The following is an 18,293-nucleotide window of genomic DNA, read 5'->3' on the forward strand; positions in this document are numbered from 1 at the left end:
TTTTTGGGGTCAAAAGAGAAATATTCTTTCACCTCTCCTGAAGGAAAAGTTTCTACCTAAGCTAGTTGCTTGGTTTCTTTCGGTTTGGAATTTTCTAATTAATCTCCAATTTGAGCTTTTGGATTGGGAGACAGAGAGATAGACATAGTTAGTATGAATAATGTTGTTTTCCTGTTCACTCTATCTCTAGTTTGTATGGGGCCATGAGTGATGGAATGTCCACTGAATTATTGCTTATGAAAATGTTATCCAGTGTCAAATCGATCTATTTGATCTGTCTATTAGCTAGCTTCTCTTTTCATCATGCTCTGTATGTATGGACCAAATCCTGATTATTAGATGATTAGTTTAGATAATGATGCATTTCCTTTTCTGGTGATGCAGGTCCACATGCATATCAGCATATGATGCACCTGATTTATATATACATTTTTTCAAGGATGACACACCTGATTGATCTGACCATCCTTCTTTTGTCAAGATCAATCTTTCTTACATAATATAAAATGATTTGAACAACAATCTCAATAGCACAGTTACACAACAAATCACAGCCAGTTTGGTTTAGAGCCATACCAAATATTGATAGTGTCAAATTTTAAGCAGCTTTTGACACTATCAACTTTTGGCACCATTAAATTTGGTAGGACAAATTTGCTACTACCTAACAGATGGAGCTAGTAAAAATGGGTACCAATCCAATATCTAGAAACACTGTTTAAAAGTACTACTAACAAAGAATTGGTAGGACAAAAACTAGTCCTAAATGATACATGGTTCATATATATAGTACCATTTCCGTATCATAATAATTGTAATTGTAGATTGTTTAGCATATATTAAGATTTAAGAAGAAAACTATAATGTCTCTCATTAAATGACATATTACGTGAGAGTAGGAAAGTAACTAAGGGTAGAATATATAGGATGAAAATTTAAATGAGGAGTGATTGATAGAACAGTTAATACTCTGTAGCGACAATTATTTTAAGACAAATTCTAAATACTATAAATACAATTAATTTGGGATGGAATAGTATATGATTTTTTTACACATGCTACAGTAAGAAATCTTCTCATGGTCATGGCATGGGACGCAAAAAGAAAAAAGAAAAAAAAAAGAATCTGATCAACCTTTTGTTGGCATTTTTATATTTGTGAGGGTAGGAGAGACAGCAAGCGATGGCCGATGGAGACCATGCGATTAACTAGAAAAATGATTTTAGGGAGTTAGGCACCGGAGCGCTCGTGGCTCCGATCGTCGCCCGTTAAAAGATTCCCATGGTGTGGGGTCATGATCATGAGAGATGAGCTTGTGTGGACTACAATCCTTAGCTAATTAATCACTGTTAATCAGAGGCTTTAATACGCTAATAAAGCGTAATTTGTGTGTGTGTGTGTTTAATTAGACACGTACATCTGCAGAGACGACGTCGACGACGAGCTAGTAACGTCTGGGAGCTGGATCAGATCATGGCGTGTCGCGTGATCATAGGGTTTGGTTTTTGGAGGACAGGGAGACCACTAGACCAGCTGACGTGGTTCCTTTCTTTGCGGTTTATATACGCAACAACGCCTCCCAGGACCCAGGTGGCTTTGGCTTTTGTTTCTACTCCCTCTAAAAACCAATGTATTAGATGTGATGTTTTAGAGCAAGGCTAATAATACAGCCGACCTGTTGACTATAAGGTTCTTTACAGCCTTCTCTCAGCCTACTCATATAAATAGTTAGCTCTTTACAATTGATACATGGCTTACGCTTACTTGTCTCTCTCACAGGGTTTTTTTGGTTCTCGTGTCTAAACCTCTCTCCTCTCTTCTCTCCTCTCTTCTCTCCTATATCTCAGCATTTAGCTGGCTTATAGCCTACTATTATACTTGCTCTTATAGTCCAACAAATCTAAACAGATTGATTGGACTAGAAAACATCCCATCGAATACTAGTTTGTTTTTTTGACGGAGGGAGTACTCACTAAACATAAAAGATAAAACACGAAAAAAATTATTAGCATATATAATTACTTGAGTTTTAATTATTATACTCTTAACGAATAATTTTATCTTTCGTTTTAAAACAACTTAAATTCATATTTATATATATATATATATATATATATATATATATATATAAAAAGTTTTCATACATAATGTAATGTTTAATAATTTAAAAAACATGCAACGAAAATCGAGGTAAGGTATGTATCTTGATCAAGTTAAAACATATGCCTAGGTGAGGTAATACTAAGCCTTGTTTAAGCTCTAGGTAGCAGCAGATTAGTGGTCTAAAACCATGATATTTACTCTAGAATTTGTATAGAACGATTAATCGATATGTTATTAATGTAACTGTGTACATCCTGATATGTGGATTTATGTCTAATTTCTGAAAATATATAATTCAATCAAACTTTTTTCTTAAAAAAATAAAACCCATCTAGATGCATAATACTATGATATGTCTCATCTACTTCTAATTTATTATATTTTAGGATGGAAGGAGTATATAAGCGGGGAAAAGTATAGTAGGAGTAACTTGATGGATGATTGTCACCGTACCAGACATAAATTAGTTTGTTGCCTCTTTTTGTTATTAAAATCCCATTTGCTAATACTAGTAAAAAGAAAGTCCGATTTTGGTTAGTCGTTTTTTAACCCTGGCTCCGATCGCATCCACGGTAGTAGCTGCTGCTGCTGCGTTCGTGCAGCTATCTCATCCAACAACAGAAAGAAGGGAAAAAAAAAAACGCGCACGTCCCCGGTCGGTTCGGTCGACTGTGTATGGACGGCCGCAACCGCACACACACTCACCGTGCCGAACACAGCAGCAGCTGGTGGCTTTGTAGCCCTAGCTCCCGTAAAAAACTAATCTAGAACCGAATATGACATATTTTAGTACTACGAATCTAGATACTTCCTTCGTCCTATAAAAAACCAATATAGTATTGGATGTGACACATCCTAGTACTAATAAATGACCAGCTAAAATATATCATATCCAGTACTAGATTTGCTGTATAAGAATATGTCACATTCAGGACTAGACTCGTTTTTTATGGAGAAAGTATGTTTCTATATATAAAGATTGATAATACTAGAATGTGTCATATTTCGATATTATTGGTTTAAAGCATTACTGGTGTTACAATATATAATATGTTATATTCGGTATTAGGTTTGGTTTTTTATGCAACAGAGTGAGTATCTGGCTTCCTACCTGATCGAGCACGTCACGCAAACCGACCCCGATCCGTCCGTCCGTCCATTCATCCATCGTACTCCCTCCGTCCCAGGATATAAGAAGTTTTAGAGTTGGACACTGTTATTAAGAAAATAGGTAAAAGTGAGGGCCCCATTGATTCAAAGGAAATTCATAGGTATTTTAGAGGATTTTATTCCTATAGTAATTTTTCTTATATAGCCCTTTGAATCAAAGGAATGGATCCTATGAAATCCTATGAAATTCCTATGAAATGACTCTTCCTATGTAAGTTTTGGAGGAAATTTAACATAAGGTAGAACCTCATGGAAAGAATCCTTTGAGTCTTTATCTCTCCTCAAATTCCTGTATTTTTCCTGTGGCCCAATTAAACAGTCATTCCTATGTTTTTACTGTGTTTTGCAATCCTCTGTTTTACACTTGCATTCCTATCAGAATCCTATGTTTTTCCTATTCCTCTGTTTTTTCATTTCTATGATTCAAAGAGCCCTGAATGGTGAAGGGTTGTGATTGGATGAGTAATAGAGATAGTTGGGAAAAGTGAATGACATAGGGTTGTGATTGGTTGGAAAGAGAATGTTGGTGGAGAAGTTACCCCCCTCGTTTTACAATGTAAGTCATTTTAGCATTTCCCACATTCATATTGATGTTATATGTCTAGGAAATGTTAGAATGACTTATATTGTGAAACAGAAGAAGTATTATATTTTAGGATAAATCCTAAAGACTAAAAGTTGTTATATTTTAGAATGGATGGAGCGGAAGTATATACTTTTTTTTTTTTTAGAACAGCAGTAGTATAGTACTTACGTGCAGCCTTGCGTATCAGTCACTCGATCGATCCGACGAGGGCGAGACGGAGCAGATGGATGGATGGATGGGGTTCGCCAGGTGGAGGCCGGCTTTGCTGTCGCCAGTTCTACGGCCTGCAGGCGCGTCGGATGGGAGTCAGTCCCCACCCTATGCCTAGGCGAGTAGAGTAGGCCACCTGCCCCTGGCCGTACATATGTCCCGTTCAGGAAGGCGGTGCGGTGGTGGGTACTGTACGTGTTCTTGGGACCGAGATAAGAGAGGCTGCGATGCATCTGCACCTGCTCCCAGCCTCCCACCACCATTCAGCGGATACTTCTATCATTTTTGGCGAATTCTGTTTCTGTCATCACGCTGGAGCTATGATGATCGCTTCTTCTGAAAGGAATTAGCGTTTTTCTTTACTCCCTCGTTACGAAGGCTTTCACGGTGCACGGAGTTATTATTCAGCACGAACCGACTATCTCAGATATTCGGCTCCACGTTATCTGGCCTATTTCGTTGCCCCCACAAAGAACCGGGAGCCAAATTAAGCTACAGGTTCCTCGTCATAATTTACAAATCTAGGCTCATACTCTCTGTCCCATGTCACTAGGGAAGGGATAGAGAGGACTGGCCGGAGGAGAGGCCCTCGTCATCATACCCGTGCTTCACGCCGATGGGCTTGTCAGCCAAGGAAAGAGGGTGACAATGTGGCCGCGAAAGAGAAGGGATGAGGGGGGGGGGGGGGGGGGAGGGGAGGGGGGGTGAGTAGCATCACTGCCATTCTTGTCCTCGTTGTCCCTTGAGGTGGTGTCGAACGTCGCGTCGAGAGGAAAGGGGGTAAGGTGGCGTCGGATCCTATGAGCAGCCGACGCTACCCGAGGCCAGATCCGATGAGCCCCAAGTCGGATCCGGCGAGCATAGCAGCACCGTCATCTCCCGCGGCGGCCACCCCGACAAGGAGAGGTAGTGCTCCACCCGGCGCCGTCATCGCTCTGCTCGGCACGGTCGCCAAATCCGCCCCCAAGCACATTGTTCCCTTCTTCCATGCCTGGCTAGATCTGGTCACTCTGCCCGACACCTCGCTTTCTTCGCCCAGCACCTCAGCTTCCTCCGCCGATGGAGAAAGACAGAGAGGAGAGAGGGGGATGAAAAGTGGGAGAGGAGTTATTGGTGGGACCCACTACAAATAACCTGCATTGTGGAGTGTGTATCCTTAGAGGGGCTTGGGCCTAGGTGGCAACCGAGGCCCAACAAGTGCAATACCTTCACTCCTATCGCCCTAAGTTTGTTTTGACTTATGTAAGATTTACAAATTTGCCGTTGATTTTTTTAATTTGAAATAAGCCAGTATGCCACTTGAACGATAGTTCTGGTGGTATTTTTATAATTTTCTAGTGACATTCTTGCAATAACGATTCAAACTAGTGGTAAATTTATAATTGCCCCTAAAAAATTTATGTTGCAATTGCTTACTCTTGTACTCGCGATCCGAGTGCCAAAGCTAAATGCAGAAAACAAACAATTCTAAAAGTAAGTTCTAGTACAATTTAGAATTTACTACAGTTTATAAACAACTGATCAAACCAAAAAGGTTCTCAATTTTTTTGTGTACAGTTCAGTTTTTTTTTTTTTTTTTTTTTTTTTTGGAGAACACCTTGGCTAGAACTTGGATCCGACCCAAAAAGGTTCACTTCCGTAAGCTGGATCGGACAACCGTGCTTAGCTTCTCCACCACCAAGTTCTTGGCAATTTAATCGTGGTGCCATAGGCCTGATAATGATTTCATCAACAACTAGCTACATGAATTGATGGATACTTTTGGTATTAATCGCTTGAGAAAACCCCATCTTCGGTCTTCCGGTCGATCATAAACACATCAGATAGGCGTATGGTTCACATGTTGGTGGTTTCTTTAAGGCTTCGATTGGTGCACGCGGAATTTTCTCTAGAAGGAACACCAGAAGGAAACATCCGCTTTCACTGGATCTGGATGTGAATTTTTCTCAAGATTTTCCGGTAGGCATCATGCTCCTCCGAATTCCCTTGAAGTTTTCATTGTTCGCTCCAATAACCGCTCATTTTTTTGTTAAAATTCTACAAATTGGCATGCTTCTTTTCTTCTTTCACCTTTGCGAATTGCGATGAATACATGCCACCTAGTGTATTTCTAGCGTGCCGGCACCCGGCAGTCAAAACGAAGACGTGCGGTCAAAAACGTACTCCATCCGTCCCAAAATAAGTGTATACATGATTTTCCGCACCCAACTTTAACCGTTCGTCTTGTTTGAATTTTTTTAAAAAAAAGTTTAAAAACATAAGTCAAGAGTAAAGTACTTTTCATGTTTTATTATCTCAGCAACAAAAATGCTAATTATAAAAAAATTTCAAATAAAACGGTCGATTAAAGTTGGACGCAAAAACTTATATAGTTGCGCTTATTTTGGGACGGAGGTGGTAAGAGAAGCTCTGCAAAATGCCAAACCCGGCTGTTCTGATAGGACGGGCCCACACGACCCGGAAAGCCGAGACCAGCCACAAAAACGGGAGATGCCATCCATCCGTCCTTCCGGTTCGATGCATCGGGTCACCTTCCTCCAGCAACAAGCCAACAACGACAAGTCTCGACGAGATTCATGCACGATGAAGTCACGCGTGCGATGAGAAAACCGCACGCGTGTCTGTAGCATGGCAAAACCAGGGATGCGCCACTTGTGCCGCTGCGACTTGAAGCTCACTCGCATAGTACATTCGGTTACTTCCATGTTGCTTTCAGGCCAAAGAGAGTACACGTTTGGTTCAAATTCAACCCGTTATAACTTGGGAGTTGCTTCCTGCGATGTCACGCATGATCTGCCCGCCATGATTCTGCAGGATCAGTAAAGATCCCACTATTCAGCAACCAACTGCAATTGGCAAGGCAAAGATATGCATGAGTGTGACAGTGAGATGAGAGCTAATATGAACCACTACAATTCTAATTCTGTTCCGGTTGAGAAAAGAAAACCGGGGAGACCCAAAACCATTCATGAAACCTGCACATCTGATCTGCATTTCATCGGTCAGGAATGCAGTTGATCTCACTGATATTTGGTAATAACTATATAAACTATGGAGTCTTCACAGCTGAAAGAAAATAAAAAATCATCGATGAAATAAAAGTTCAATGTACCATGGATCATCATATCAACGGCAACCACAGGACAGTGCGGTTGATCCATTGATGTGGACCAGCTAACCTATATAACCATCCTTACACAGATGGACCACTACAAGATTGAGGCCTTGGCAATGGTAATAGACACTCGTTTATCCGAGTGACATTTGTGGGGGAGAAAGCGAGAGGGGCTAAGGCACTTGGCAGAGGAGAGAGCCCCCTGCTACGGCAACTCTTGCCAGCCTCATAATATCGGTACTGTGCAACTTGGCACCACCCACATGGCAATATGGCACGGCAAAACTGCTTTCTGAAACCAGGTGCAGGTTCCCTAGCTCAATGTGCCTGTGCAAGGCAACTAACCTTCTTGTGGCCGGGCACCTGTGTACGTGTCACTGTCCTAAATGGGGAGTTCTGCAAATTGCAATTCCTATGGTTCTAAATAAGTAGAGGTTTTAATGATTTGATGAGTGCATCTACTTATCTAGATTTTTTTCCCCTTCAAAACAGTAGGCATCCCAGAAAAGTAGGTGAAAGCAACAAAGTATAGGAGCGCATTACTCCAATCAAAGCAGATGATCATGTTATACTCTAGAAAAAAAAAGGCAATTTTTTTTATTAGTCGGCAAGAAGTTATCCAAAAGCATAGGTGGGATCTATGCTTCCAGTGTTGACACAGTAAAGTTTTCTCTGTTCCAAAAGGTGAAAAGGATACAGAACGTTTCTAACTCAAGCACATACGGAAGCAAGTGAAATAGTAGATGGTTGGAGCTATCAGTACTAGCTTTGAAAGAAGAGCAAATTTCAGCATGCAAAACATCCTACAGTACTGTTTCTCTTGTATAACCAAATTATTCCGCATAAAGTGCTAATCTAACACTACAAAAGCAAACTTAATGTTACTACAGACTGCCAGTCACAGAACAGACAAGGTAGTAATCAGCTGCTGTTTACCATCTACTCCCTCCATCCCATTTTAAGTGCAACCATAAGTTTTCGTGCCCAACTTTGATCATCCGTCTTATTTGAACTTTTTTTATAATTAGTATTTTTCTTGTTATGAGATGATAAAACATGAATAGTACTTTATGCGTAACTTATGCTTTTAAATTTTTCAAAAAAAAATCAAATAAGACGGACGATTAAAGTTGGGCACGGAAAATCATGGCTACACTTAAAATGGGACGGAGGAAGTATCTTTTAAGCAATATATTTCCACCCGTTTGTCTCTATTACTAGCACTCACCACTTAAGGGTAACCAAAACCATAAACCCATAATCCATTCAAATACTATATGGTAATACTACCTCCGTTTCAGGTTATAAGACTTTCTAGCATTACCTACATTTATATAGATGCTAATGAATCTAGACACACATATATATATATATATATATAGATTTATTAACATATATATGAATGTGGGCAATGATAGAAAGTCTTATAAAGGAAAGACAATAGAAAATATGAGTAAATCGAACACATGAGACATACCTAAATGAGATCCTTTTCCCTGCAGGAGGAGAATGTGCATGTCCAGTTTCACAGAAGAAAGCATATGAATGTCGAGAGGGTTCATCCGCCTCTGAACAACACCTCTACACCAGTATACTTTCTAAAATCACAAAAACCACATGGAGTTAATCAAACAAAATAAACGATTTCTGAACGAGCTTTGAGAGAGATACAGCAATCAGATATGCTAACACCATATGAACATCGCTAATTTTAATGTAATAAAATAATCAAAATTAGAATGGATTATAAGATATACATGCAATTTGATAATGTCTAGGAAGTACAGGAATCTACTTGGCCCATAATGAGAAGGCCCATGTTCCCCTGGCTGTACCACTACCACCTTTCAACAGGTAAATGCGGCTCCAGAATCAACATGTACACTTAAGGACAATGCTGTCCATTATAAATACTGAAAGGATGCTCCACAGAAATGATTGTGTTTCCTCTGAATATTTTTGATAGCTGCGAGAGCTGGCTTCCTAGATGTACGGCCCCACCTTGATCTCTTCGTTACTCTGATTCCTCACTGGTAACACTTATAATCCTAGCTAGGTCTTGGACAATCTCTGACATTGATGGTCTGAATTCTGGTTCCGGCTGCATAAGAAATTTCAGATCATTCATCAATCACATGATTTTTAAATCCATCTCATATGGCTGTTCTCAGAAAAGAAAAACAACACAAGAAGAGCAGAGCATAGTGAACAGATAAACAAGTATATTACCTGAATGTGATTTAAGTATCAAAATGACTAAACAAATTAATTTGTGATATAATAACTTGGATATAAAATTGCAGAATGCATTTGACCTCAATAATGAAGTAAAATTATGCAATGGGCTAATAGGAAATTTAGATAGTTGATGCTTTTAGCCTAATTAAACAGCTCTCTATAGAAAATTCTGGCATAAAATCCTGATAGAGATGCTTAAGGAAGTGACACATGTACTATCTTATATTATGCTAGAAACTAGAAACTACAGTTTAGCTCAAAAGATAATGGAAGTATTTGATTACCCGAATACAACGGCTGATGATGTCTGCAAAACGTGACAGTACTTTCTCAGAACACTCTCCTTGAATAGAAGGATCAACCATCTTTGATATGGACTCAATGTCATGAAATTGAGAATCAGCCCATCTAACAAGATGTTGTTCAGCACGAGGACGAGAACTGCATATTGTAACGGAAAATAAGCAAGCAAACTAGAAAGTTCAGACAACATTTGGAGACAATTGATCTAACACAATTATGAAACTAAAATTAAGAAATGCATATTACGGTGAATCACTGACCTGTCATATGGTTTACGGCCAGTGAGAAGTTCTAGCATTACCACGCCAAAACTGTAAACATCACTTCGGTAGGTAAAAGTCCCAGCTTCATGGATTTCAGGAGCTTCATAATTCAGCAGTGCCCTCATGCGACCTGACAACTGGAATAAAAGAACACCATTCTAAGTTAAAACCACAGAGAGGACATCCTTGCAGCAATGGCTTCATTAGGAGATGCAATGGGGCAACCAGACCAGAGATGTGAACGAACTTGCTTGTTTCTTTGCTTGCTTAACTGATATTTGTTAAAGCCCTTAAATGAACCAGCTCCTAAAAACATCAGCTAAAAGCTTCTTAACTGAAAATAATCCTAACCAAAAGACAACACCTTATGAACAAATCGAGGGAACAACCATCAATTTCAGGCCTGAGGCGAGTTCTACTGCTGTGGTGGATGTGCATGGTAGGCTGGTAGCTGGAAGGCCCAACATAACTAATCTAAAACTTAAGATAAATAAAATTTTAACCCCCTTCTTTCAATAGTCTTTCCTGCGATAGTAAATATGTGGATAAGGCTGCTCTAGTTTGGAAGGAAGTTGTAGCACTGGACCTAGTAGCTGTCATGCCCTGAGAGCTGCTTAGGTGCTTGAATACTGGATTGTTACTCGTATGCAGTCAAATTATAAAGAGTAGTATTCACAACACTACAGATAGTCAGGTACTTTAATTAAATTATCACAAAACTACATATTTAAGGTGTTGTATCACAAAACTACAGATTTAAGTATTTAACACACGGTTTATCACAAAACTACAGATTTAAGGCCAAATATCACAAAACTACAGCTTTAATACTAGAGTTATCACGAAACTACATATTTTACAATTTAAATCCCTACCACTACTATCATGTTAAGAGTTATAAATGTTATAGTTTTGTACTTCCTCCGTTTCATATTATAAGACTTTCTAACATTGCCCACATTCATATATATGTTAATAAATCTAGACATATATGTGTGCCTAGATTCATTAACATCTATATGAATATGGGTAATGCTAAAAAGTCTTATAACCTGAAACGGAGGTAGTACTTAACTTGCTACAAAACATGTAGTTTGTGATAATTTTATTACTAAATATGTAGTTTGGTGGTCTTCCATCTTAAATCTCTAGTTCTTTGATAAATTCGGTCCTAAATCTGTAGTTTTGTGATGCACCGCCTTAAATCTATAGTTTTGTGATAGTTTGATCAAAGTATATGTAGTTTTCTGAAATTTACTCTTCTTAATTGGACTTCAGGAATTTTAGGAAATGTATCAGAACTGCTGGCGACGGAAAAGCCGAAGTATCACAACCACAAGGTTGGTGTACAACACTAGATGTTACCTGTGTAACAGAACCTGACAGCGTCAATTCTGCCAGTCCACATTCAGCGACACGTACTGAGAATCCATTACCAAGGAGCACATTGGCTGGCTCAAAATTCTGGTGCACTACTGGAGGTTCACAGCTCTCATGTAGATAGCTGAAAGAAGAATATAAGTACAAAAGCTACCCCATGAAAAACTAAATTAAATAAGCACAAGTTCATGGTAATTATATTGAACCGCGATACAGCTTGGTAACTTACTCTAAGGCCTTTGCTGCACCAAGAGCAACTTGGAGGCGAGCATTCCATGATAGTGCACCATCCAATTCCTCCCCTTCATGTAGTACATCATGCAGTGTTTTTCTACTGAAATGATTATAAACAAGTAACCTCTGACCATATTCTGCACAGTATCCAACAAGCTCGAGGATGTTGGGGTGCCTAATATCTGATACACTTGCAACCAGTTCTAGAAATTCATCTACCGGTATTCTATCATTGGCGTTATCAATCTTCATAACTTCCAAGAACTGCATAGGATAAAGGAAGATTAGTATAGCATTTCAATAATCATAAAATTCCATTTAAATGAAGCAGTATTTTGTAAACATACCCTGCCTTCAGGAAGTTCTGCCAGATATACTTTTCCCAACCTACTCTCTCTTATCAAATTTCCCTCTTCAAAACTATTTGTATATTGCTGAAGTGATGCAACAGAAAAGGATGTTGCAGATGTCGAGGGACCTGTCCTAGGTGGAGTACTAACTCTTTTCTCTGGCTTAACAATGGGATTTACAATCACTTTTTCAACAGGTGGTGGTGGCGGCGGCGGCGGCCGCGGCGGTGGCGGTGGTGGTGTCGGAGGAGGAGGAGGAGGTGGTGGTGGTGGAGGCGGCGGCGGCGGAGGTGTAGAAGCAAAAATTTCTGTTTCTGATCGCTGCAAGTTAATTACATGTTCTTTTCTCTTTTCAGGAGGCTTCTCGAGAGCAGCTGCCAGCAATTGAATAGTTATTTTATACATCTGAACTTAAAAATGTGAATAGTATTACAGTACTAAAAGACCTGATAGATCAGATTTACAAGCATCTATACCTGGTACCGCCAAATTTATTTCACGAACCTGCCTCCGTTCAGGAACCTCTGTTGATCCTGTTAATAGAACATCAATATGCTGTGATATAAAACAAATAAAATATAATCAGAAATATATTACAGAATATATAAACTAATTGTTGACCTTTTTTGGCATCATTCCTTGACTGCACTGAAGCTTGCTTAACTTTCGGCTCTTCAACCCTCTGATGAACCCTCCCCACCTGACTTGTTGTATAATCACGTCTTGACTGTCTCTCTTGGTACTTGGACAGGCAAAATATTACCAGCAGCACTGTAACTATAAACAGGACAATAGCTAGAAGAACATATCCAACAATCCTGAGGGTTGAAGACTTATGTTTCCTAGATGATGGAGAGCTGCTGTCTCGAGCAGTAGATCCACCAGAAGAATTAGAGGGCGAACTAGATGGCGAAGGAGTTCCAGAAGATGAAGGTGACGATGGTGTTTGTGTTGGTGTAGAGCCTGTAGGTGTTGAAGAGGGTGATGCAGAAGGAGCTATGCTGGTATTAAATGGGTTCCCATCCTTTCTGTAGACAAAAACAATGAATTACTCAATAAGTTACCTTACATATAATTACATATGGCAAAAGTATATATTAGAGAGAATTTTTATGTAGGAATACCAAGTACTATGTGAATTGCATCAATAAATTTGAAATATGTAAGAAAAAGGATTCTCACTTGAAGTTTGGCACATTCAGCAACTTTGGAGGAACCGGTCCAGAAAACAAATTATTCTCTATATTTCTGTTTCAGGTAAATATATTATCAGAAACAAGTGTAGATATTTCATATTTGTATGCATAACAGCATTCTAAGAAAAAGGATGATCTGGATTAGACATACATAACAAATTGGATTTAAATTACTGTTTGACTTGTGAATGTCTATGATAAGATAAAAGCTAAATCACTTACATCACCTGTTCTTTTTTCTAACTAGTACAGCTTTGCTAAAACCTAAAAGTCCCGGTTCTGGTCATGACTACATGGTACATTATACTTCTGCAAACAAATGTATGACTGCCATGTACTTTGTGAAAGGATGTCAAGTTTCTACAACCTTATCAAATTCAATGTGACTGTTGAATAATAGAGAACTTTGTGTCTGCTAACATATTGTTGCATGTTACTTCAAAATAATGACAAAGTGCAGGATAATCATAATTTATACTATGACATCTCTAAAGTAGACCAGAAGAAAATGTCTGTTAAGCAGATCAATTTTATAAATCAACACATAACTGAGAATACAATTGCTGATAGTCCAATTTATACATAATGGTGCACTAATATAAGTGAATCAGTAATATGATGACAGAATAGAGAGTGTGGGAATACAAATCTTTGAGGGGGAGATCCTGCAAGACATCAAGGGTTCCGGATAGTTGGTTGTCTTGCATGTGCCTGTAAAATAACAAGGCATGAAAATAAGTAAAAATGATAGGGAAAAAACTATATAAGAAAATACTTGTAGACTTACAATGTAGTCAATGATGACAGGCTTCCCAGAGAAGGTGGTAATGAACCACTGAAGTTATTGGATGAAATATCACTGTGGTCAAATGCTAGATGTTATGAACGAGTTAACAGTTCACCCCTTGCCTGCCAACCCTCTCGGGTCTTGGGGAAAATGAAGATATGATATACTCTCAGGTGCATGAGCAAGTGCACATGAAGAGTAAGAATAAGCAAAATGAAAAGGAGAGGAAAATGAGGTATCTTACAAATTTACAAGGCCAGTAAGGGAACCAAAAGCATCTGGCAGTTTCCCGTCGAGATGATTATCATTTAGAGACCTACAAAAAGACAGATCAGAAAAAAAATAGTACAGCAACCTCTCTGCTTAGGAACAGAAATAGGACAATAGTCATACATGTCTGTTAAACTCTGAAGCTTTGATAGTGACGTCGGAATGCTTCCAGTGAGCTGGTTATCAGACATAAAACTGCACCAGCAAGGAACATAAGGCATCTCATCACTCAATCACAAGAGCTAAAAAAATCGCAGAAGAGGAAGAATAGCACATACAAATGCTGCAGTGTAACAGGTAGATCTTCTGGTATAGTTCCACCAATATTGTTGTTGCTAAGATTTCTACAATGAAAGAAAAGTAAATAGTCACAAAACCTGACCAGGATACATACGAAAACAACATAACTTCTGCCAATATATAAGTACAGACTTTGAATTTCCTATTGATCTATTAATTATTATGCATGTATAATTAGATGACATGACGATCAAGGATCAATCATGGGCAAAGAGAATAAAATTAACAGTAATACTCTTACATAGTGGTTATTGAAGTGAAGTTCCCCAGGCTGCCTAACTGTCCTTCCAAATTTGCAGCATTGAAAATTCTACAAACAATGAGTTGATAAAAGCACAAAATATAAACACTCGACCAGATAAAGGAAATGCAAATGTACAATGGACGTACATTGAATCTATATTTGAGCCAATACATACAACGCCCTGCCAACCATCACCACAGGGGTCACCACCATTCGCAGTCCATTTAGGAAGAGCCGGTGATCCAAGTGCAACATACAGTCCATTTATAGCAGCAACTGCCCATAAATCAAGCAAAAACAGTCATTAGTAACAAACATAATTATCCCTGACATGGATTCACACCAAATCAACACCATTTTAAGGTACTTAATGAAATGAACCTACATAGTAAGTAGAGTGCAGAGTGTGCAAATGGGCCAGTTAATTCAGGTAAAACAGAACCCAGCATTTCACCAAAAACCAAGGGTGAGAGTGGAAATTAGTCATCATATCACCTTCAGCCGACTTTTTACAACTAAGACCCCTTTTTATGCAAACAGTTTGAAAGGAACTTTTTAATTAAAGATTCATGTAAGCGAGAGTAATAATAAGACCATTTCTCATTCTACCACAACTAGCCTAACTAAATCATCCATCACTTTATCCATCAACCATTGTCGTCAATAATGACGATTACTAATCCAAAGAGAACAGTTCACATAACAATCCTAAAACATCCCTTCAGACCGAAAATAGCAGCTCGATTGCAGCATTTAACCACTTCATTTGCTTCCACAAGCAAAAGCACACGAAAATTCAACCGCCGCATCAAGTCCAGAAGAAGAAGTACCGCAAGATATCCCCTGCCAATCCGCACAATCAAATTGAATCGATCGACCCAACCTAAACCCCCCACACGTTTCTCACCACCCGCCCAATCTCTAGTGCACAGTACAGCACTGCATCGAAATCAATCCCCACCTTGACCTCGCTTCCACCGACAAATCCCATGTTCACCCCGAACAGTACTTAGCTGGAATCATCGCCTCCGCAAACAGTGCAACGACCAACGGCCACCAACCAAAAGCTAGTGCAACACGTACGAGCAAAGCATCCAAGCACGAAGCGCGAGCGCGGAGCACTTACCATCGGCGGCGACGGTGGCCGCGAGCGCCCGCCGGGGCAATGCCGCCGCGGCGATCAGCAGCAGCAGCGGCAGCACGAGCATCGCCGCGGGAGCCCCTCTCCGGAAGCAGCACCTCCCTCCCGCCGCCATCCGCATCGACGCAAACTCTCTCTCTCTCTCTCTCTCTCTCTCTCTCTCCCCTCCAGCAATTAATCAGCGCGGCCTCCGCCGAAGCAGCATCAGCCAGATCAACCCGAAGCGATCGCGGAAGAAGAAGGAACCAAACCCCGCGTTCGCAGATCTAGCGTTCGCTCGCTCGCGCGCTCGCGAGAGAGAGATGCCGTGCCGTGCTCCGCACCACCGCCGCCACCACGGGGCTCGCTTCCCGGAGCACGCCGCCGCCGCGGCCGCCGCAGAGGCTTGTGCTTTTGGTGGGCTTCTAGTAGAATCTAGCTGTAAAACTGCAGTCTCCAGAGGAGAGAGAGAGAGTGAGAGAGAGGAGAGTGAGAGTGGCGGCGAAGTGAGAGAAGAGAATGCGAGGAGGAGGAGCGTGGGAGTGAGCAACGGGCGTGAAAAGGTAGAGAGAGAGAGGGAGTGGGTGAGTGGCGAGCGGCGAGGGGGGAAAGAGAGAGAGAGAGAAGAAAAGGCGTTTGCGAGAAAGGAGAGGAGAAAAAATCGAGCAGAATAGCAGGGGAAATTTGTACTTGTGACTTGTGAGTACAAAATTATTCATCTTTCTAAAAAGGTATTATTCATTAGCACATAATTAATTAAGTATTATTCGCTCTATCCTAGTTTACTAGCCGTTCTAGAAAGGAGATGACAAAATATGGTATTGGAAAAATAACCAACATGCCCCTGCATTAATCATTTCAGTTCTAGATAGAGTTAAGAAAGTGATCAAAGGAACCGCCATGTGTAGTATTTTCTCCGTTTCATTAAAAAAATAAACTAGTATCGGATATGACACATTTTATTAATTCGTAGTATTAGGAGTAAATTATTTTTTTAGTAAATTATTTTTTTTATGGAACGCGAGTAGTGCAAGTGTCCTGCACGCTGCTAGGCATTCAGTGCAGGGGAGGGGTTGTGTGGGGCCCATGATGACGTGGGTCTCGGCTGGGCTGGATTGGGAGGGTGTGTGGGGCCAGCGCTGACGTGGAGCTCTCGTGGGGTGGGCTCCTGGATTCGTTTTTCATTTGGCGTTTTGGCTTTTTGTCCCTGGGAAGAGTTGTTTGGGCACACGAAAAAGGAAGAGATTGCAGCTTTGGATGCCGTTATGTATATCCATGTACGTTTGCAACTTTGCATTGCACCCAAATGTCTTGTGCTTGTTGTGCATGCCTTCACGAAAGGCACTTCCTTTTCAAAACTTTTGAACAAAGTAGCTAGAAAAAAAGTGTGTTGCTCAAAGGTGGTTTAGATATTTTGTGTTGAGGATTGATATGAATTTGTGATACAAAAGGATATACTTAGCCCATCGATCCACCTGTAACTCGAATTTATCGAAACATGATTCTAATTTTGGTAGTAACAATTTAACAAACATCCTACAAGAGTATTATAACATAATTAACCTATCACTCAGTGACGAACACACCCATTAGGTAGGGTGGGTCGGCCGGCCCAACTACGATCTGTGTCGTCCCACACCCCGAAATCTTATTTTAGTCCTATTTCCAACATTAGTCATTAGTCTACTATTGAATAATCAGATAAATCAAGTATTTTAAGTAGGAACAAAAATATTTATGAAAATTCGTGTATAAGTAGTACCATTTTGATCGTTTCTGATTTTGGCCATACATAAAATTCGATTTTCTTTCTATTTCTTTAGTGCATAATACAGTCTACAGGAAATAGGTAAATAGGTAAATATATTAAAAAATCCATTTTACTCACTTGAACTATTTTGACGAAGCACTTAAACCCCTAAATAATTTTTCATCTCGTTTTATACCTCCGAACTATTGAAAGTGGTTCCCCTTGTTGTCTAACAGCATTTCTCATTTTCTTTTATCTCTCTACATATAAGTCATATACGTTTGTTCGACTATCAATCCTCATTGTTAACTTTCTCGATGTTCGTGCCGTGCATTATTGCACTAATGCTGTGAACCAGCGGCTAAGATTTGTGTGCGTTGTGCCATCACCTAATTAGGGCTAGCTCTACCGTCCCATCTATATTTTAAACCTGCGTCCATCACTGCTATCACTTGATATCAATTAAACTCCACGAGAAGAAGGATAGCTATCCTCACAGAAAGAAAGAGGGAGAGAAAGAAGAACTATAAAGCAAAGGAACATGACAGGAGCTAGGAGACACGGAATTTCATTGCCTTAGCCGTCAATCACCTGGCAATTTTCCAACAAACCAAAGCGTCAAAAACCTAATAAAACCATTGATTCGACAATGACATCCATGCCAAGTCACAATC

At 39.9% G+C, this 18,293-nt stretch overlaps 1 protein-coding gene across 3 annotated transcripts; it reads right to left on the reverse strand.

The window, feature by feature from the left end:
• Positions 1-5,518: 5,518 nt before the first annotated feature.
• On the reverse strand, positions 5,519-16,488 carry LOC127762054 (protein STRUBBELIG-RECEPTOR FAMILY 3-like). Of its 3 annotated transcripts, XR_008015360.1 has the most exons (19): positions 15,876-16,488; positions 14,896-15,025; positions 14,747-14,815; positions 14,484-14,549; positions 14,329-14,400; positions 14,180-14,251; positions 13,936-14,007; positions 13,794-13,859; positions 13,135-13,200; positions 12,574-12,980; positions 12,429-12,485; positions 11,950-12,326; positions 11,598-11,866; positions 11,354-11,492; positions 9,986-10,125; positions 9,707-9,863; positions 8,942-9,285; positions 8,662-8,782; positions 5,519-6,915 (listed from the first exon to the last, which is right to left on the reverse strand). XR_008015360.1 is itself a non-coding variant. In XM_052286404.1 (17 exons), exons 1-17 carry the CDS (start codon positions 16,009-16,011, stop codon positions 9,199-9,201), a joined length of 2,382 nt encoding a protein of 793 aa, XP_052142364.1. In that variant the 5' UTR covers positions 16,012-16,488; the 3' UTR covers positions 8,891-9,198. The 3 variants fall into 3 exon arrangements, 2 of the variants coding, with proteins under 2 accessions (XP_052142364.1, XP_052142365.1); XM_052286404.1 differs by lacking the exons at positions 5,519-6,915; positions 8,662-8,782 and having other exon boundaries at positions 8,891-9,285; XM_052286405.1 differs by lacking the exons at positions 5,519-6,915; positions 8,662-8,782 and having other exon boundaries at positions 8,891-9,285; positions 14,925-15,025; positions 15,876-16,020.
• Between the last annotated feature and the right edge of the window lie 1,805 nt (positions 16,489-18,293).

This window comes from Oryza glaberrima, chromosome 2 (assembly GCF_000147395.1).
Source record: "Oryza glaberrima chromosome 2, OglaRS2, whole genome shotgun sequence".
Taxonomy (NCBI): Eukaryota; Viridiplantae; Streptophyta; class Magnoliopsida; order Poales; family Poaceae; genus Oryza; species Oryza glaberrima.